A 21,318-nucleotide genomic window follows, 5' to 3' on the forward strand; every position below is an offset into this window, starting at 1 on the left:
TGATCGCACTCGCGTTATGATCGCACCCCTGATATTTGTCGTCAAAATTCGTTTTTTTTTTTAACAATTTCTCGCGCAATGAACGTACCCTGAACTTGCCACAGCAGTATGTCGTATGTGTTCCAACTTCCAAGTCTAGCCGACCGTGCTTACCCCTTTTTCCTTTCCTTTCAAAGCGGACATGGCTACGTTATTGCCGCAGACTTGCAGACATTAGCGATATCGGCAAGCATGCGTTCAATATTGACGAGGAAGAAACTCTCACTAAATGCACATAATGTACTCACAAGACAAAGAAAAAAATGCGCTCAGCTTGCTGCGTCGGCCCCCATGTCTGTTTTGATGCCCCGCACGGTGACAGCGGCAGCCACTTATTGGTCGCCCTGTCGTCGCCTTGCAGCAAACTTGTTCCGGCGCGTTCCGTAATTCGTGAAAACACTGCATTTTGGGCCACTTTGCAAAGCGGCTGGCGTTGGTGTGAGGAGTTTTTATTATGGTTTTATTTACTATTTTGTTCGATTAATGAGACCTATCGTTAAAATTTTGACCCGGAACTTGCTTGCCTTTTCTGTGCTCAAAAGTTTTTCGCGAAAAATTTACCCCGCGTAGTGAACGCACCCCTCAATTTGCATCAAATTTTCTTGAAAAAAAAAGTGCGATCATTACGCGAGTAAATACGGTATTACTCCCACAGAATGAGAGAGAGGTACAAAAAGTAAAAATGAGGAAGGGGAATGAAAAATTTCGCGGTTCTTACCGTTGCGTCGTGGCCCACATAACTGCGCCGATTGGTGCCCTTTTGGTTTAGGTGTTTCTTTCCGGGCGCAGTCGCCGGCTCCTCCCAGCTCTCGAGGTGAGGCACGCCCGGTTTTCTTCGCTACTGTGGCGTCGAGGACCCCGGAAAGTTTTTGTGGTTCCGTGATTCCAGTGTGCACCCCTGTTCTGCACCGGATTTTGTTCACTGTCTTTCTTGCAAAGTCCGTGGAAGAAATCGGTTGTCGCCGACGCTGTGGTGGGTGAGCACAAACGTTTCTCCTTTCGAACGGACGTTCACATAAATAGAAGCAATGAAAAAGAAAATCACTACTCGAATTGACACTTTGAACGTGCTTTATCATTCATGCTCTTCTATGAGTATATTGTCGCTGTCTGAGAGGAAGGTCGACAGTCCGAACGTGCTCGATAGATATTAACCTGTTATCCAGTCAGATAAGATTTAAGTTCGGAGAGATCGAAGTTTAGCGAATGTTGCCTCAAGCGCTCGTAAAAATTTGAAGTTAATAGATTTTGCATTCTAGGGATTGAGCTGCATCTACTGCAGGCTATCGATTGTTTTTTTTGTTTTTGTTGTTGTTGCTGTTGTGTGTGGCTGGCTTACACAATATTCTATCAGAAAAACGGAATGTTCGCATTGAGCTATTGAAGGTAATCCGGCGCCATGAGTTATACTTTTAAGCTTGTGAATGCTCGATTAAAGGGACAAATTCTTGATAGCAGTTGTGGGCGAAACCTTAACTCTGCTTTTTTTTTTCTGGACATTGACTGCGACACGGTCATGCCTTCTAAACATTCGGCCTCCGAACCTACCCCGCTAGAATGAAAACACGGTTTCTTTTGCAAATAGCCTCAACGCTCGTCCCACGATGTTCTTATTTAAAATTTGCCCGATTTCGTAAAAGCCTAATCCTAAAAAAAATTTTCTTTTGACACGACAGTTCACCTCGGTGACATCATGTACTCTCTCACCTCTAAGAGACCTCTTCTCTTGTTTAGATGTCTTCAAACTGCCGAAACCTCTCAGGACACGTCATAACATTGCAAGACTTGCTGGTTCGGCGTCTTGAAGCACTCTTACGCGCACAGCTTCGGGATTGCAAAAACCACGGGTGCACTCGCAAACTTTCTTGGTTGCCGATGACTGAATCCTCACGAAGCCTTCGTAGATTTCCAGACCGGCTTCCACGTTTGGTACCTGCAGCGTCGTCGACCAATTCACACCGCTGTCAGGGACGATTCATACATGCACCTCAATACGGATGCGACTCCAGGAGTTGTCATTCCTTCCCCTCGTCGACTCGATGCTCCACGAAGTCACTTCATCGGCATCCGTTACAGTTGCCCCCGAGAAAAACTGTGGCAACAGTCCGGGCCCGGATTCGGCGAAAAAAGAAAAGAAAAGAGGAGTACCTCACTCTCTTTCGTTCCACCAAACGTATATTGCGTCAACGAACGCACGAAGGTCTTCGGCGCGGCAGCTTACGAGTTTGGATACCGGAACACAAAAGCCGTTCGACCGCTTCAAAATATCGGAAAAAAACCGAAGCCCACTTCTAGGGAAGAGGCGGAACTCTCTTCTCGCGATCCCTTCATTCAATGCAAAAAAAGAATAAAGCATAAAAGACGTATGACTCTCTTTTTCTATTGAAGGCGGCCTCGACCGGACGACGCGAAATGTAAACGAGCTACCCGCGGTGTAGCTCGGTCGGTCGGCCGGTAGGTCGGGGTTGTCCGGATCCTCTCGTCGTGTGATCAACAACGTCCGGGCAGTTTCGAGTTGAGGCTGCTCTCTCGCGCGCAGTACGCGTATTCTGAGATCGCAAGCGTATGCACGCAGCCGGCGTCGCTTTTGAATCTGTCGTCGCTATCGGCGCAAGGCCAGCCGGGGATGGCCACGTCGAAGCCTCGTCGTACGGGACGGTTTTCTCGAAACGCCCCGTCCTGTGATCCCCCGTTCTTCGTGCACACGTCCACGTCGCTCCTTACCGAGACACGCGAAGTTCAAACTTCTCTCTTTGCTATCTTTTCCCCTGAGATTTTACTTTCTACGCGCTGACCTGGCGGTCAGCAGTTCTAAGGACGACGTTCTCCTCCGGGTAGCGGAGTAGCGTCTCGAGATACCTGATCGTCGGCTGAGTCGGCGCGGTTTCCTGACACTTTTTTTTTCTTTTTTGACGCAGAGCAGCAGTTCTCAATTTCTCTCGACGTGGTCCACGTGCTTCGGGTGGCTCTGATACGCTGGGTCGTCAAGCGATACGGGCGTTGCTACGTTGAGGCAAGAGTAGATAAATGGAAGCTGAATGGCAAAAAACAAGTGAAGCGGACAGTGAACCTGAGCGAAAAAAAAAAAAAAACATTGTTAGGGTGAAATGTTTGGTTTTGTTGATTTAGAAAGCGGCACGTTCGTGCTAAATAGTGCTAGCGGACCACAAAGCGCCGAAAAAGTTTTTATGCGTAGCATTCTTTGCCGCGTAACCCCCCCCCCCCCCCTCCCCATTCCAGGACCATGTAACGCCCCGCATTCCACAAAAATGCAGATATCCCAGACGTTACACCTGTAATCGTTATAATAGCGTAAAAGGAGGTAACTGGTAACACGAAATTTTGAAAAACAACAAAAATAACAACAATGACGGAAAAGGGCGAAAAGTGCAACGCCTTGCATTTCCACAATAACGCAGATTTCTCGAAGTCCCCCCTGCAGTCGTTAAATAGCGCAAATGTAGATAATTAGTCGAACGAAATTTTGAAATAAAAAATAAGCAAAAATATAAAAAAAAAACATTACGGAAAATGGCAAACGGTATACAACATGACATCTCCACAATAGTGCACATTTCACAATAAGTTCACCTGTACTCGCTAAAATAGCGTAAATGGAGAAGATTGGTCAATTCGCCGAATTTCCGCAGAACTTCTTAACCACTTTTTCCGACACTAATTATGCACTAATTATATATACTGGCTGTACGCATCTGTGTCCGCGTCTTTTTGAATTACCAACTTGAATTACCAACTTGCCCAAGCTATACGTTTGTTGTAGTGTTTGCTTTTATCTCTCCTAGCTCTCTTCGACACCATTTTTGACGCGTTTTTTTTTTCATTTGCTATAATAATAATCAACCCCACGTGTGTTATTTATTAAAATCATGCTGTTGCCCTCAGGTACGTACTTATAGTTCGCTTCGACTGTGCCTCAGGATTCGTTTGCGTGAATTATGGGGGCATGTATGCATCATGCGAGTGATTCTAATAGTCTGGAACGGTTTTGCCTACGTATACTTCGTGTTCAAGCATTCCCCAACGTCTTTTAAAACAATGCTGACTACCTCTACTAGCCAACGGTTCTTTCGGGGCCTGGGGGCGACAAACTCCCAACGCGGCGGAGGGGGGGGGGGGGGGGAGGGGGGGGGGAGCAGGCGGAGGGTTTCACTCACGCAGCACACTGTAGATGGCGCGGCGCATTTACCCAGCGTTCCCAATGCGGAGGGGCCTGCCCGGCGGCGGGCGCGTCAGTGGTACGGCTTTGTCGTCTGCTTTAGCGACGGTTGTTTTGGGCCTGTTTTGGCGCAGCTACGCGTCCATTGCGCGCTTCCTTAGCACGGTTTGATTAACTAATTGTTCGACAGCCCGTCCTGGGTAACCCGCACCCGACGGAATTAAGCGGTCGTACGGCAAAGATACGTTAAGGATTGGTTTGCAAGGCGGGAAAAGAAAATGTACAAGCCACATGCATGCCGACATCTGGCCGCTAGAGAAACGCTACGTTTTGCTCACTGATTTTCACGAATGGGTCTCCCTTTTCTAAATTGGTGAATACCAATTCGGTTGTGTTTTAAGAGGTATCAAAAAAGGCGATAGTAGAAACTGGTCCTGACAGATAGCGATTATAAAAGTTCCCTCAGCTTTCTCGAAATTCTCAAACTTACTCAACCAACTAGTTTCAATCGGTATAAACGGGAATCACTAAGCTCACATGCCGAATTGTTTCGGTGTCTGCGCTTGTGTAGCGCGGTGGTATAGCCCCAAGCTACATCAGGCCGGCTAGGTTCCATTCTAAAGACGCTCCTCTCCGTTTTCTTTCTCCCGACTCACAGCCGCGTTATAGCGGTGGCGTCCACCGCTCTAGCCCGGCAGTGACCGACGCTGGTGCGGCGTTCCGGACGCCGCCCGCGGCTGGCAGAATCTTTGGTTTCACTCTTTGTAGAGCCGCGTGTGTGAATTCAAGTGACGTCGAATGGGCAATTGTTCGTGGGTGTTGTTTAAAGCTTTTCTTTCCAACCACCTTGAGAGCGCGGATTGGAGACAATTTCGTTTTTGGCCGGGCTATTGAATCGAGTGACAGACGTTATACAGACCACAAATTCCGCGTTAAAGGGACAGACAACCGTTTTTTTCGAGCGTATTTTCTCTATCCCTAATGAAAGGGCATAGTTTAAACATATTAACACGAAACGGTTTAGACAGTACCACCCCAGAACTTTTGTAATCGAAATTTTTAGCTCTAGGAGCCGAACGTGGCCCACCAAAAGGAATGCAAGCAACCACGACAGTGACCCGTCGGGCAACGTACTTTTAAACTGCACGTGAGATGCAATGGGGCATTTAAAAACTTCTCCCCGGTTAAAAGAACACTAATGTGCAACCTTTCCTATTCATTTATGCGATTTTTGAATCTCGCGTTGAAACCGACCGAGCTGTGTGGACACCTATGGTATTGTCACGTTCAAGGCACTATATGACGCCACGTTCAGATGTCCAAAGTTGCAGTGCAATATTTAAATCATTTCCTCTTGTTTATTTCGAAATTCTTTGGGTTACCTTATTACATAAAAGGCTGGCTTTCATATGAGCTACAGGACATGCAGTCCAGAAAAATCGGCTGTCGGTACACGGTAGCTCAGTGGAGACTGTCGTCTTTAAAACTGCGTGGTCTGGAATCTGCCCCGTGTGCGGTTCCTTCTTGTCCGCATGGTTCCTCTGCTTTTTTAAGTCTTTCACGCTGGCCAGAAGTTAAAAACGCGGAAAGTGTGTGGTCCAACAGGCTCTATAGAGCCCAACTTGTCTCACCTGCCAGGCAAGCGCCAAACGGATGTTGCCTGGTTCTTCCTTTTTTCGCCGAAGCTTTCCGCCGGCGGCTTCCGGCTGGATAACCGCCTCAAGAACAATGGCGTCGAGCTAAGACAAACGTCCTGCTCGTGTTTGAAGCGTCTGCGGTTCGATGCTATCGCAAGTGGAGCCACGCTCGGCCGTTCCCCGTTCGTGCCTCGCTGTGGTTACAGCTATTCCCTTTCGGCCACATTTTAAATCGCAGGCTCTATTTTTGGCCATTCGTGCACTGCTGTTCCGTGTATTCATTTATTTATCTGTAAATACTGCAGCCCCCGCTTGGGGCTATGGCAGGAGTGAGCATACAACATAATAAGTTCGAACAGCAATTAAACAGAGCAACGGAACGATATAACAAAAGCACAATCACGACTAATCAGAAATAACAACTAAATTTCTCGAGCTGAAGGGAACGGGTGTCACCAGACAATTGGTTCCAGTTTTCGGCGGTTAAAGGGAAAAAACTAAGTTTGAATGTGTTAGTTCTACAGTGATGTTAAGATAGTGATTGCTTCTAGTAATGGAAGGCAAGGCAAATGAAATGTATGTAACATCAGACATGCGATAAGTTGAATGGATAAGACAAACTAAAACAAACAAACGAACAAATCATGCAATGCATCGTTTTCCTGTCGTTTATTTCTGGCCGAATTGTCTGTCACTTACCGGAATGTGTTGTACAATAATTATACCTTTGCTGGCATGTAATTTAGACGTATCAGTACATTTTTTTTTACTTTGGTGTTCTGTGGTGTTTTAGAGGATGATTTTTCAGACCATGTAAGAACTACGAAGAAGAAAAGGTGAGATACTACACGGTAACACTGCCACTTAGATAAGGAATATACTAAGAAAAAAAGTTCCGAAAGAACGCTCAGCGCTTAGCATGGAAAAGAAAATGCGAATGACCGCCTGGGGAAAAATGGGTGCATCTGTGCTCCTATAAGGCAATACCTTTCATCTTTTTGTTTTCTGCTGGTCCCTCGCTTCTGACGAAAAAAAAATTCAAGCCGTTCCACGTAATGTGAAAGCTGTCGGAAGTGCAGAGAAGTGATTCGCCATAATGAGCTGTAGCGCCGTTATTCGCTCACTGCTACCACCCAATGCAATTAAAATTTCTCATTTTTTAAAATGCGAATGCATTTCTTAGTCGGGGGTTGTCGTGCTCCGTCGGCGTGCGCCCGCAGGTGTTATCTCTCCGCGCGACCTAGCTCGTGTCGCGCCACATCTTCCTCTTCACCCGGCACATGTCCATCCTTTGGGATTGTCCCCCGCCACTGTTGCCCAATTACCACAAGCTATAACTTTAACTTGCACGCATACATAGGACTTTCTATTTTAGTATTTCGATCGCAGCGGCTTTGATTTCGACAGTTCGAAATTTGATTTCGCACGAAGAAAGCAAGAAGAGTGGCGAGTGGCTGGTGGAGTACATGCAGACCAAGTACTCTATGCAGTGTGTCTCTGCCGGCTCCGACACGTGCCCCACTACCATTCACGGGAGTTGCATTGATCTGGTCTTTACGCGAAACTGTGACGCGCGTATGCTTCTCAAAGACCCCTTGACCGTGCAATTCAGCGACCACAAGGCGGTGATTGTGGCCGTCAGGTACAACGATAACACAAACAGGTGCTGATGAATGAATAAATGGTTACGTCACACTCTCGTCTCTCTTCATTAAGTACGCCATTAATAATAATTACTCGCACCGCACTCATCGGTGCACCCAATGCATTCGCATTTCCGCACGATCTCCTTCGGGGAGGTGGGGGATTTTTTGTTCAATTCTGCCTGTTCTGGTTCGTATTTTCGTGTTCGCACTTAATTTGTCCATGAGTGCACAAGGGGCAGCGAAGGGATTAGTGCACTCTCGTGCGCCAGCCGTATGTCTCACTGTTCGTACTTACTCGTTCTGCGCTAATCCCAATAAAAATTAACACGATGAAGCCTCGTCATCTAGCTGTAAATCTAATGAACTGCGGAAATTATTATTTTGAGAATAGATATCTCGTGCTAGAAGCAATACACAAGTGCTGAAGTGGAGGTGTTCAGTACTTATTGCTTGTATTCACTGGCGAGGCGCGCATGCAGGCAACCGTGTGAGTGCGCCGTGACTCGTTACGTCGGGCTCCGCGGGATGGCGGTATTTGTCCGTGCTAAGCACATGACCGTGTTGCACGCTAACAAACACTATCTCACCGAACGCAAAGTACTGCTTCGAGTCCAATGTGAGTGCGATTAATAACATCTTTGCTGACGCCACCGTTGATAATCCGGTTGAAACGGAGCAGACGACGCACGCCGGTGCCTTTTTTTTCTTCGGCGTGCGGGCGCAGTGGCCCAAGACGCGCCATGTCCGTAAACATGGAGGAAAGATGTCCGTGGAGCATCGGCCATGTCTGTGGCCGTTTCCAGTGTTGCCAAGCGAAGAAATTGACAGCTAAACTTTTCAACGAATACCACCTATTCGCTCCTTCTTGATTCAGGACGGTGTGTCACGATGAAAGCAGCGTCGGACACTTGGTGGTTTACAAGCAACAGTATAGTGCGGTGTGTTGATGCTTTTAATTATAGACTAGCTTCGGATTCGGAGAAGCAGGAGAGAAATAAACGTTTACTGGGGCCGTACGCAGGGCAGAAACGGGAAAGGGCAAGCATTATTGGTGGTTAGGCAAGATCAGGACAAAAACAACAAATACAAGGAGCAGGGTGGTAAAAAAGAACACCATCTTTGCGCAACAGACCCCGAGTGCTAGAGGTCAAACTTGGCGCGCGTATGCATTATGAAAATTCACGAAGGAGTGCGCGGGAAAAACCGAGGGTTTAGCAATTGCGCGCTTGTGTACTCGAGCCAGCGTCGTCCGACCGTACGTGATCTAAAACGACTGGCTAGAGCGCTTCGTCGGCCTTTACGGGCCGGGCGCTTCAAGGCTGTTCTCGAATGGTGATCGCTGATAGTTACGCCAAGGGCACAGGAGGCCTATTGGGCCGACGGACTGTGCTTCTCAGCTATAGGAGCCTTCTTCTATCTTCCGGCCATTCGAGCATGGGTTTTGGACTGCGACGCGAACAATCACTAGATCGTTTGAAACAACTGGGCAGTACCAGACTTGCTTACAAAATACTGAAGAAAAAAAAACACTAACCCATTGCAATTGCAGTTGCTTCACTGCAAAAATTATCCGATTACAATTAGTCTCAAGTGAGTGGTCGACAAATTACACTTTAATTTGTTTATTTTCTCTTACCCTCCCTCCCCATTCCTTTCCCCATCGTGACTAGTGGTCATCTTTTTCTATTAAAGGTTGTCTCTCTCTCTCTTACTTCTAAATGTGTCCAAATTATATAATGACAGTAAGAGAGAAAGGTGTTTTCTCTAGCTTGCGGCATAGAATGTTTCAGCCTCGCTGGGGACGTAACATTGAATTTCTTGTGTGCGTTCCCGGCTTGGCCTAGAAAATTTCGACTGAGACTGCACGTACCTTAAATTTTCGTCAGCTCTTTTTTAGCGGCGCATTCTACCGTGTCAAATTTCAAAGCGCAGGATGGCTTCTGTGAGCAGTCAGAACATTTCTGAGTCCAGAAATGTTGTAATGGGTAATTTTGTAATCATGTGCAGAAACACATGAAATGCTTACGGGTTAAACGAAGTAGTTGAAGCGTTAGAAAATTACGGTTAAATTTAATCGATTACACGGAATCCATTACTGGTAACGCGTTACCTGTACAAGTCTGCACGGCACGCTGCAAAACCTGTGCGTGCCCGAGTGTTCTAGGAATTAGGAAGCATAGATAAATGAGGGAGGCTGGGATGACGTACGTGGAGAGCAATTAATTGTGCGGGTACACCCGGTGATATTTATGCGCGAGGGATATACACTCCGTGACTGTCGTCGTACCCGGAACCTGTTGCAAAAACTGCACTAACCACGTACCGAAAAAGCGAAAAGGAGCGGAGGAGCAATTTTTTTTTGTAGTGAAAGAACTCGCGTGCACATCCCGGTAGTAGGGAACGAGCTTCTTTTGGCGCCTTTTTTGAAAGGATGTAGACCATATATGTACGGAACTAGGCACCTTTATGTAATATAGAACCCGCCGCGGTGGCTCAGTGGCTAAGGCGTTGCGCTGCTGAGCGCGAGGTCGCTGTTTCAATTCCCGGCCGCGGTGGCCGCTTTTCTGATGGAGGCGAAAAGCAAAAACGCCCGTGTGTACGAGATTTCTGCGCACGTTAAACATCCCCATGTGGTCAAAATTAACCCGGAGCCCTCCACTATGGCGCGCCTCATCGCCTTCGTAGCGTCGTCGCTAAACCCTACAATCAATCAAATCAATGTACAAAAGTTTCGTGAAAGTGGAGTTGATAATTTTTAATAATCAGTTTGATAATTTGAGACTTGGACAGGCAAACTTATAATTACGGTCCCGAACCTCTATTCACAAAGCCCACCCTTTATGAAAGGAGCAAAAACTCTTTTCTTCTGAGTTTTTTATTAAAAGTCTTTCACTGTGTCAGATCCTTACACAGGTGCGCGAGCATCTGGGTCTTCCGAAGGAAACAAAAACGCTTCGGTGACCCCATTCATTAAAGCAGGGCCCCTATTTCTTTGTCTACTTCCATCGGCGAACAAAAAGAATGCAGGCAGCCGTCAGTCAAGAAGAATCCGCCCGCCTCAGAAGCCACAATGTGCCGGCAATATCCGCGCCAGTTGGGAAGAATTCAAGGGGTGGGTCTCGAACGAGCCTTCGGGGTATGCGCGTCACGCACTGGTCACGTTGAAATCCCTGCGCGAGCGCGAATAATGAGGGTGCACATTTGGCGCATGGGGGTCAAGGGGGTTGAATGATGAGGCTCAGCCAGTCACGCTCTGTGCGTGCCGGAAGCGGAATGGAAGGATTGGCTGCAGATGAGTTCTTTATTTTTTTTTTTTCTATTTTGCGGACGCAACCGTAGACTAGAAACCCTTGTGTGAGCTACTGCAAGGTGGAGAGGGCGTGGTTGCTGTTCCAGTAGCGGCCGCGTTTGAGCCACTGAGCACTGTTCAAGTTGTGGGGCCATCTCTTGGAGGACGCAGTGAGCTGGAATCGAGGAGGGATTCCGGTTTGGCTTCTCCACACTGGTGTGACGTCATAACATGAGGTGCTCGACGTAAAAAAACAGCACGTACGAGCTACGCGACTACAGCAAGAAGATCACACCGAGAAGTTTACAGACGATCACCCCAAGGAGATAGCGCCCTGCAGCGACAGCTGTGAACTTACGGTCGCGACTACCGTACGATATTTGGCGATTTACGTAGGCTTGCGATAAGCTCAAGAAAAATTTCCGCGGGGCACTTATGTCTGCTTTCGTGCTTTGAAAACGAAAGCCTGGCGACACTTGAATCCTCACGACCAGGGGCGCTATTCCAGTAGCCCCGAGTTCCGCCTACTCCGGAGTTTCCAGCTGCTTGGGTTATGAAAGTAACGATAGTGGCTTGTGCTATATTCCGCATACTGCCCCATCTGAACTCGATCCGCAAAGCTCATTCCCTGGCTTATAAACTAGACAACCCCACTCACTGTTACTTGGAAATCCCCAGCCTGGCTGCTGGCCCCGCCCGGCACGTGGCGGCCCGTTTTAGATGCGAAGCATCTCATGGTCGAGGCTATGTCCCTCCCTTGTCGTTGTCGTTGTTGCGCCGACCACACCCCCACTGCGCGTGCTCGGCTTGCTGAACGCCCGGTGGTGTCTTACCCTCCTATGGCTCCTGGAGCGACAGTGTTGCCGGTGTCTTCCTGGGCCGGCACGAGACGACGAGACGAGCACGCTTCACGCGCCTTCGACGTTTCATCGTCGTCGGCAGCGGCGTGCGTCGGCGAGTCTCGGCGGGCCGTGATTACAAGCAGCTCACAACCATCCGGAGAGTGTGCATCGACCTCATCTTCCGGGAAAAAAAAAAAAAAAAAAACTTTAGGGTTCATTTACTACAACAGCCCTTGACACTACAACAGCCATTTCACAGACCATAAGGCGGTCATAATCAAAGCGGAACGCCAACCACAGCTCGACGTCACCTAGCTTGAACATGATGATGATAATTCTTAAATAAAGACAAACTCATACCACATACAACGTCTCTCTTTCTCTCTCTTTAATGCCTCTCCACACAAACACCCCCCCCCCCCCTCCAATAAAATTACACCATCTTCCCGTAGGGGAACCCTGAGTAGTACGCGAAACAGCCATGGGGTCAACGCAATTTCCCATTTCGTAGTTCCGGTAAGTGAAAAGTGTGGTAGTTACCATGGAAACCAAACGGCAAATAGAACGGTAGCTACGTACCTCAACCTCACGGAAACGACGAAATGAAAACTAATGTGCACTTGAAACTACCCCATGCCTGCTTCGCATACTACTCAGGGTTCCCCTAAGGGAAGATGGTGTAATTTGTTTTTTTTCTGGGTGTTCTCTTCTTCCACTGAATTACGTTTGCTACTTGGCTTGAGGGTACTCCCGGTACAGATCTGCGCAAGCACAAACCAAGTAATCAAAGGGGTCCACTGTAGCGAACGGAACGCGCCCTGCTCCCGACAATCAAATATGGCTTTTGTTTGCGGCTTGCTTGAGTGTGCGTGGCGGGCGCTTATCAGAAATCGTCCCGTGACAAGAGAGTGTTTAAGCATTGGCGGGTGCGTTTTAGACGTTGAAGTTGTGTCATTTGTCATCGACTGCGCTTTCACGGTGTATGAAGAAGGCTCCCGTGGCAAAATCGTGTCGTCTTGGCCTATCCTATCGGCTCGTACAATAGTGAGCTCCAGTTCTGACCGAACACCCCCGCCACCGTGGCACCATTGGCTGACGGTCTGGATGGGACATAATCCTACCTTCCTCTTCCACATGGCTGATGCGGGTACGGCGCAAACCCCGAAAACTTGATGACCTGTTGCATCTGTTCATTATCCTCGCTGCAATACAATTAACGGCGCGTGCCGATTGTCAGAGGCGATATTTACACATTTCAACTCGTTTTGTTCAGCGTCACCGTCGTATGGCCGGAAGCTGAGCATGGAAAGCGAGTAAGGGGGAGAGATAAGAATTGAACTAACCGCGAGACGCCAGAGGGTGTGTAAGCGGGGGTGGAAAGGGCGCGAAAAAAGAGCCAAAGAAGAGAGGGTTATGAGGGAACTGAACTCTTGGAAAAAAAGAAAAAAGAACGACTGTAACAAGCTTCTTCGAAGAAAAGCGGCGTAGAGCAAAACAAAATAAAGCAAGCAAATATTTTTTGATTGTGGGGTTTAACGCGCCGACGCAACGCAGGCGATGAGGCGCGCCGTAGTGGAGGGCTCCGGATTAATTTTGACCACCTGGGGATCTTTAACGTGCGCCGAAATCTCGTACACACGGGCGTTTTTGCTTTTCGCCTCCATCAGAAAAGCGGCCGCCGCGGCCGGGAATCGAACCCGCGACCTCGTGCTCAGCAGCGCAACGCCTTAGCCACTGAGCCACAAAGCAAGCGAATATGACAAGCTGTTGTCCTTTTTGCTATTCATTCCTTCGGCACACATAACCACTTGGGGGATTGTCCCGCAATTGGCAGTTTCGAGGAACTAACGTGCCCGCTTCGCAACATTCATAACACTGTGAATTTGAAAAGTAACAGTTGTAGAATCATGCGTGCAGAGTGAAGCCTGAACGTGATGTCACTGGAGTAGGACAGGTGCACACCACCCTGGCAGAACCCCGATTCTAGGGTGGCCGTGGCGTGTTCGAGTCTGCTTGCACACTAAGACGAACAAATGAAAGAGAAGAAACTGACGTAAAGCCGAAATAGTAGAAAATAAGACGTTTAAATTAATCCGTGCCAAAAGACAAAGAAACGGAAGCGACGGAAACGGCTCAAGTACACTATTTTAGAAAAGACGTTGCTAAGACGTATCGGCAGGTTTTCGCCTCAAAAGAACTTAGGCAGACTAAACCACGCCGAGGAAAGTTTGTGTCGAAAAGCGGAGGGTTTCGATAACGTAATACGAACAGCAACTGTTTTGAATGCGGCGCGCTTCTATCACCCCATTTCTTTTTTCCTCCAGTCGGCCATAGTCACGTGATTGCCCTGTCTGTCAGCGACGGCAGAAAGTACTTCTTTAGACGAAAAATTTCGAACAAAAAGCTCATATGAACGCCTGCGATAAAAAATAAAATGAACTTTGTTGGGAAATACAGATTAATAAAGTAAAAGTACAACAAAATAAAGTAGTTGGATTTGCTTGCCCCAAGAAGCCACCAGTGCAGCAGTGGAACGAGAGAACGCACTGAAAAACCCGCCGCGGTGGCTCAGTGGCTAAGGCGTTGCGCTGCTGAGCACGAGGTCGCGGGTTCGATTCCCGGCCGCGGCGGTCGCTTTTCTGATGGAGGCGAAAAGCAAAAACGCCCGTGTGTACGAGATTTCGGCGCACGTTAAAGATCACCAGGTGTTCAAAATTAATCCGGAGCCCTCCACTGGCGCGCCTCGTCGCCTGCGTTGCGTCGGCGCGTTAAACCCTACAATCAATCAATCAGAACGCACTGAAAGATGCGCCACGCCCTAGTGGCGCATCCTTGGAGCGCGCTGCCCTGGAATGATTACGACACCTCAATAATCAGCAAATAGCATGAATCGCATTCTAAACCGTTTTAACCCTGCCCCGAAATATTATTATGAGCTTATTATTATCACCACAGCTCCGCCCTGCCCGAGTTTCGCTCAAACTCCTCGGGCCTTCTGGAATAGCACCCCACACCAGCCTTCGTCAAACCGGCGACTTCAGAATCCAGGACGAGGCACCAGTGGCCCCTTATCGGAAATAATAAAGGGGGGGGGGGGCGCTAAGCAGACGAAGACGAAGTACAAAACCCACACCACATACAGGCTCTTAGCGCCCCTTTCATTATTTACAGTAAGCATGAATCAACTAGCTCAAAAAAAAAACTCCGCCCACCTCCCCTAAAGGGGTATTCACACGACGGAGCGTTTCAGCGGAGAAATCCGAGGGAGGTCGTGACGTCACCGCAGGCGGAGTTCCGCTCGGCCAGCTCCTTCGCTCACACGGACGATGCGACTTTCGGACGGACATCACTGTTTGCAGTCGGCTATCTCTAAAGCAGAGCTGCCGTAGCACCGCCGATTCCGCGACGGCGGCAATTTCTGTTAAGCTCATACGTACTGATCTTGTCAACCGACCAAAAATTGGTCGTCGACGCGATGCAGGTGCTGCCGCGCGCAGAGAACGGCGCGCGACGTGGTAGCAGCCGGCCGCCCACCTACAGGCCCGCATACTGATGTTAGGCTTAACACTGCGGCGAATATTCGATCGGCGCTTTGGCAAGCGGCTCAGGTGACGATTTTTAAAGCAACTTTCCATCACATTATTACCCCATTTCTCGTATACGCAGCTTTGTTTGTGCCTTGGGGAGCAATAACAAGCTGTCGCTCGAGCTACCGGCGCCGGCCTGCGCGGCCGCCGCTCGCCAAGCGCCCGTGCTGGTGGTATACGCGGCTCCCTCAGTGCGCCTGTCATGTGCGCCACGCATTTTCGCGTCCGATGTATTAAGAAGCGATAAAAATAGAGTGCCTGCAACCGCTCTAGAACTTCAGCCGCGGCCAGCAGACGAAATCCCGCCTCCTCCGCCGCCGAGCGTCGGAGGGTTTGTAGCTCGCGAGCAGAAGCTCCGATCTCCCATCGGAGGCGGTGCGCCGGAGAGAAACCGTGACGTAGGGGTCACGTGGCGCGCACTCCTAGGAGCGAAACGGCGGATTTCTCTCTCGTGTGAATACCCCTTAAGGGGATCGTGCGGAAATGCTGTTGCATTGGGTGCACCGATGAGTGCGCTGCGGCAAGCAGTCACGGAGAGAGGCGCGCGCTCCACTGCATTTATATATATTTTTTCCGAGCGCAGCGAGCGGAGAGAGGGTACGCGGAGAGGAGAGAGAGACCCGCGCAACACGCCCGCCCCGCGCGCGAGCTCTCTCCGCCGAGCTCCGCGATGCGAGCGCCCTCACACGCCCGAGCGCGCTCCTCCTCTCCACTCACTCTCCGCTACTCCGCCCGAGCTCCGCGATGCGAGCGCCCTCAGACGCCGAGCGCGCTCCTGCTCTCCCCTTGCCCTCCGCTACTCCCGCCCGAGCTACTATGTGCTCCGGTTGCTAGGCGCGCCACAGCTGTTGCTAGGCGCAGGCCGGCCAACGCACGACAACCCCCGACTAAGAAATGCATTCGCATTTAAAAGTTTTGTTAAGGCCCCTTATCGGTCGTTTTTTTTTCCATTCCGCGATATGTGAAAGGGGTCGTGATAAGCGCCGCACAGAATAAACAGCAGCTTCCAGAAACACACCGCACATTTGGCGCAGAAGGGCACAGAGGAACAGTACCAAGGGTACCCAAGCAACGGGCATGTCCGCGCAATGGCCGCACAAACGGAAACGAGGAGGATATGACGTACCTCAACACGATGAACAGTAAACTAAGATTGTCATACTGGATTGGATATTCCGCTCCCGAACAGATATATGGTGTAGGGCAAGCCGCGACAGTTCATGCGCGACATCGCAGTCCACGCCGACATTGATTGATTGTAGGGTTTAACGCGCCGACGCAACGCAGGCGATGAGGCGCGCCGTAGTGGAGGGCTCCAGATTAATCTCGACCACGCGGGGATCTTTACGCGCGCCGAAATCTCGTACACACGGGCGTTTTCGCTTTAAGCCGCCATCTGAAAAGTAGCCACCGCGGCTGGAAGTCGAGCCCGCGTCCTCGTGCTCAGCAGCACAAGGCCTTAGCCACTGAGCCACCGCGGCGGGTGTGCAGAGAAGGAAACGCTGAGTTCCAGAACTAAAAATGAAACGTCTCGAGTGTCGGTACTCAGGGTTTGGAAAACGAGGGACATCATTCAAAAGGTACGTATAAAATAATGTCTCCTCTTTCTGCTTGAGAAATATCGCACAAGTAACCCTTCATGTACCAAATAAACAGACACACAGAAATGTGAGGACTAAACTTTCTACCCCCCCACCCCCCCCCACCCCCCCTAACACATTTATTTATTTATTTATTTGAAATACTGCCAGTCTCTTCTTGAGACCAAGGCAGGCGGGCATACAAGGGTGTATTCATATACATACAAAAGTACTTAGTCGGTAGGTAGTACAACAGTAATAAGAACAAAATGTCAAAACAAGAACAAGGGTTAAGTAACTGTGGTGTAAGCGTCATATTTTAGATTGCACATATTTATAAAGGATAAAAAGGAAGGGAAACGTATAGAAGGGTTGAGCAATGCATAATACAAGCATAATAATTTGAGGTTCCTCAGTTTATAAAGGATGCCAACAAGGAAAGTGCACTCAAATAAGCCAAAAAAAGCAACTTGTGTAAAGAAAAGAGATTGGTATACAGACTAACCATACGTTGCGCAAACTATAACGAACAATACCGCGCCGAGCGGAACCGTAAAAAAATCTCAAAACCTTGAGTAATCAAGTAAAAACACTGCGGGAAGTTTGCGCATGCGGGTATATAGTATTTACTACAAAGGAAGAAAAAAGATAAGGAACATTGTGAGGCAAGTCATACATATTGCATTCCAAGAAAATACATTACAGATAAGTTAGTACAGTCAAAATTCGCAGTGATTGAACATGATGCTGTACGTTATGTAGACGCAAGTTTAGCGGTGGTCGCCGTAAGTGTACAGAATACATAACATCCGAGTCTACACTTCATAAAAATTGGGGTTGCATGTTTCACTTTCCTGTTAATTGGTAATGCTAGCGATTCTCGACAAAAAATCAGTAAGTGAATCCGTGTTAGTAACCGATGGGTCCAAGCGATTCCATTCTCGGATAGCAAGCGGGAAGAAAGAATATATGAAGGCGTCATTATTGCAAGGATATTCAGTCAAAGTGTGCGCGTGTTTTTGCCTTGTTTGCCGGGATTCTGAAGGGTGGATGAACTTGTATGCGTTGATTTTATAATGATTGTGCAATAGTTGAAAGAGAAATTTTAGACGGGCTTGTTTAGCTCTAACCTGAAGTGTATGAAGTCCACTGTCCAATAGCATATTAGTTGGTGAGTCAGTACGTTTAAATTTATTGCAGATAAATCTTACAGCTTGCCTCTGTACCTTTTCTAGTCTTTTTATGTTAGTGAGCGTATAAGGGAACCAAACGGTGCTGGCGTATTCTAATACTGGTCTGACATAAGTGGTGTAGGCTAGAAGCTTAGTTGATTTTGGTGCGAGCCTTAGACACCTTCTAATATAAAATAATTTGCGCAACGCAGTGGATGTAATGTGACTGATGTGTAAGTCCCATTTAAGGTTGGATGTTAAAATTACGCCTAAATATTTGTGTTGATGTACTTTCACCAGTTGCGTGCCATTAATGCTGTAAGGGTAATTCATGGGTTCTTTCTTTCTTGTTACGGTCATGCACACTGTTTTTCTGAGGTTAATCTTCATTTGCCACTTTGTACACCAGTTATCAAGTTGGTTTAGAGATTCCTGTAAAGCGACGTGGTCTTTGGAACTGTTGATTTCTTGGTACATAATGCAGTCGTCAGCAAACAGTTTGATTTTACAAGAAATGTTTGTCGTTATGTCATTTATAAATATAAGAAAGAGCAGAGGGCCAAGAACTGAGCCCTGGGGGACTCCGGATGTTACGGGAATGCTATCTGAATGTACATTTTCAAAGATTACAAATTGCGAGCGGCCATATAAAAAGTCTTCTATCCAGTTTGTTAGGTTTCCAGTACCGAGTATACTTTTGAGTTTTGCGTTTAATTTTTTATGGCATACTGAATCAAATGCTTTTGAAAAATCTAGCAGTATCAAGTCTGTCTGCGAGCGGTTATTAATAGAAAACGCGAGGTCATGTACAACTTCAGTTAGTTGCGTTGCTGTGGATAGCCCTTTTCTAAATCCGTGTTGGTAAGGTGATAAGGTGCCTTTTGTCTCTAGGAATAGTGTTATGTGCTTCAGAATGATGTGTTCAAGTAATTTACATGATGTGCTAGTGAGTGAGATGGGTCTGAAATCAGATGGGTCTTCGCTATTGCCTGTTTTAGGTATCGGTGCGACCTTTGCTTTTTTCCAATCATCCGGAAGCTTTGAAGAAGATACAGACTTACGGAAGACCAGTCCTAGATACCGGCTGCACCATTCCGCATAACGTCTGAGAAAATTGTTGGGGATTTCATCGGGCCCGCATGCTTTTTTAGGATCGACGTTCAGCAAGAGGTTCAAAATTCCATCATCAGTGATAATCAAGGGGTCAATTAAAATACCATCGGCGAAAGGGAGATCTGGGGTATTTCTGTTATCTTTTGTGAATACAGAGTGAAAAAAATTATTGTAATAATTAGCTTTAGCTTTTTTTTCTTCTGGAGAAAAATCCGGGGTGTCTGTTCTAGGAGGGCGGATGTGTTTCCAAAATCTACATGGGTTATCTTTTATGAATGAAGGGAGCGTATTTTTAAAGTAGTTCTCTTTTGCTTCTTTTAATTTGGACTTGAAGTTTGCGATTGCGCGTCTCAGGTTAGGTGCATTAGGAGAGCTCGCTTTGTTTTTCTTCGAAGCTTTACGCAACCTCTTGACCTTTCTTTTGGCATGTATAACTTCGCGTGTGATCCACGGATTATTTTTGCGGGGCCGTGTTAGTCTCAGGGGAATGAAGTTGTTCATACAATGTGATACGATGCTCTTAAACTGAAGCCATAGCGTATTGACGTGTGTGCTGGGCTTTCCAGCCATTTCTAAGAACGTGGGAAATTCATGCGCAAGGTAGGTTAATATGGAACCGTCATCGGCTTGACTGAAATTAGCTACTGGCGCTCCGGTAGAACGCATGCGTAGGGGACGGTCGAGTGTAAGCCGACAAATTGGCATATTGTGGTCTGAGATACCTTCTACAACGTTGACTTGGTACTGCTGTTGTTCAAACTGATGGCTGAGAAAGATTAAGTCTAGGATGCTTGATGCTGCGCCTTGAACACGCGTTGGTTGCTGTACAACTTGGCGGAGGTTAAAATGCAGCATTAAATCAATGAGAGCACTTGAATCGGGAGATGCGTGGCACATGTTAGTCCAATCTATACCGGGAAGGTTAAAGTCACCCATGAGGATTATACGGGAGCTACGAACATGATGTCCAAGAAAATCGTGAATGTTTGTTATACAGTCGTTGTCAGAAGAGGGGCTACGATAAACACAGCCGACTACTAATGTAACGCCGTTGCAAATGATTTTGCAGAAGATTGCCTCAGCGTTTGGCACTGGCGGAAGAAGGGTGTACGATATAGAGCGTCGTATCAGCAGTGCCACGCCCCCACCACGGGATGGCCTATCTTTTCTAACAACCACATAGTTTGGGGGGGCTATTTCATGATTGTACACAGATGGTGACAGCCAAGTTTCAGTAATAGCCACAATATCTGGTTCATACAGCAGCAATGTGTTTTCGAGTGACTGTATTTTGTTCAGAATACTTCGTGCGTTTAGGTTAAGCAGCGTTATTTTTTGGTCTGCGCACTGCTGCGGGTTGCTGGTCGGGTTCGTGTGTCGCCGTTTTTTTTGTCTAAAGGCACCCTCTCTCCCTTTTCGTCGCTCCACACAAAGGCACAATTGTTTATGTAGAGTTTGTCAAAGGCTAGCGACACTTTATCTTTTTTGTCTCGGTTTTCTTTTGCGCTATCCCAAAGTTTCTTCCTTATGTCCCGTATTCTACGAGAGAAATCTTCTCCGATGGAGTAGTCTGTGTCCTTGAGTTTCTTACATTGCTTCAAAATTACCGCCTTCTGTCGCGTATCCAAAAGTTTAAAGATGACTGGTCGCGTTTTATCAGGAGCTGGCCTACCAAGACGATGAATTCTCTCAATCTCAGTCGGGTCTAACTCGAGAGTGTCTCTTATGATCTCTTCGTTCACAATTTTTTCTAGTGATTCGCTCGTTTCGTCTTTTGCTTCCGGCAGACCATAAACGATTAGATTTCCTCTCCTGCTTCTGTTCTCGAGTTCGTCGATTCTTTTTTCCAATGTTTCTATTGTGCTTTGCATGGAAGTTACCTGGGTCTGACAACTTGCAAGGTCACCTTCTAATTTTGCAAGAGCGTCCAGTTTTCTGTCAATATCTACCAGCCGTTGTTCTTTGATTATCTTTATGTCGTCGGAAATTTCCTTAAGTTGATTGGAAATTTTATTAAGGTCAGGGCCTGGATTAGTTTCTACGTCACCACCTATGCGCACATGCGCACACCCAGAGCAGAACTTATTTAAACAATTTGAAAACTGTAAGACGGTGGGAGTCTGGACTTGGGAGATGTATAACTATGTAGCCAAGGTAAGTTAAGAAAAGCCAGTGACGAAAATTACCCTCTCTTTTAAAGTTGGGTAAGCTGACGCCTGGCAGATAGCTGCCGGTC

The 21,318-nt window shown here is 47.7% G+C and overlaps 1 protein-coding gene across 1 annotated transcript in view; it reads right to left on the minus strand.

Moving 5' to 3' along the window:
- The window catches only part of LOC144159064 (prolyl 4-hydroxylase subunit alpha-1-like), a 58,175-nt gene extending 55,420 nt beyond the window's left edge, over window positions 1–2,755 (minus strand). The window contains exons 1-2 of the mRNA XM_077690324.1: window positions 1,747–2,755; window positions 758–1,035 (exon numbers count right to left, since the gene is read on the minus strand). Coding sequence (XP_077546450.1) covers window positions 758–777 — 20 coding nt within the window. The 5' untranslated portion in view covers window positions 778–1,035; window positions 1,747–2,755. The remainder of the gene's footprint in view (window positions 1–757; window positions 1,036–1,746) is intronic.
- Between the last annotated feature and the right edge of the window lie 18,563 nt (window positions 2,756–21,318).

This window comes from Haemaphysalis longicornis, unplaced genomic scaffold, assembly GCF_048455015.1.
Source record: "Haemaphysalis longicornis isolate Haplotype H1 unplaced genomic scaffold, Haemaphysalis longicornis Haplotype H1 scaffold_10, whole genome shotgun sequence".
NCBI classification, from domain to species: domain Eukaryota; kingdom Metazoa; phylum Arthropoda; class Arachnida; order Ixodida; family Ixodidae; genus Haemaphysalis; species Haemaphysalis longicornis.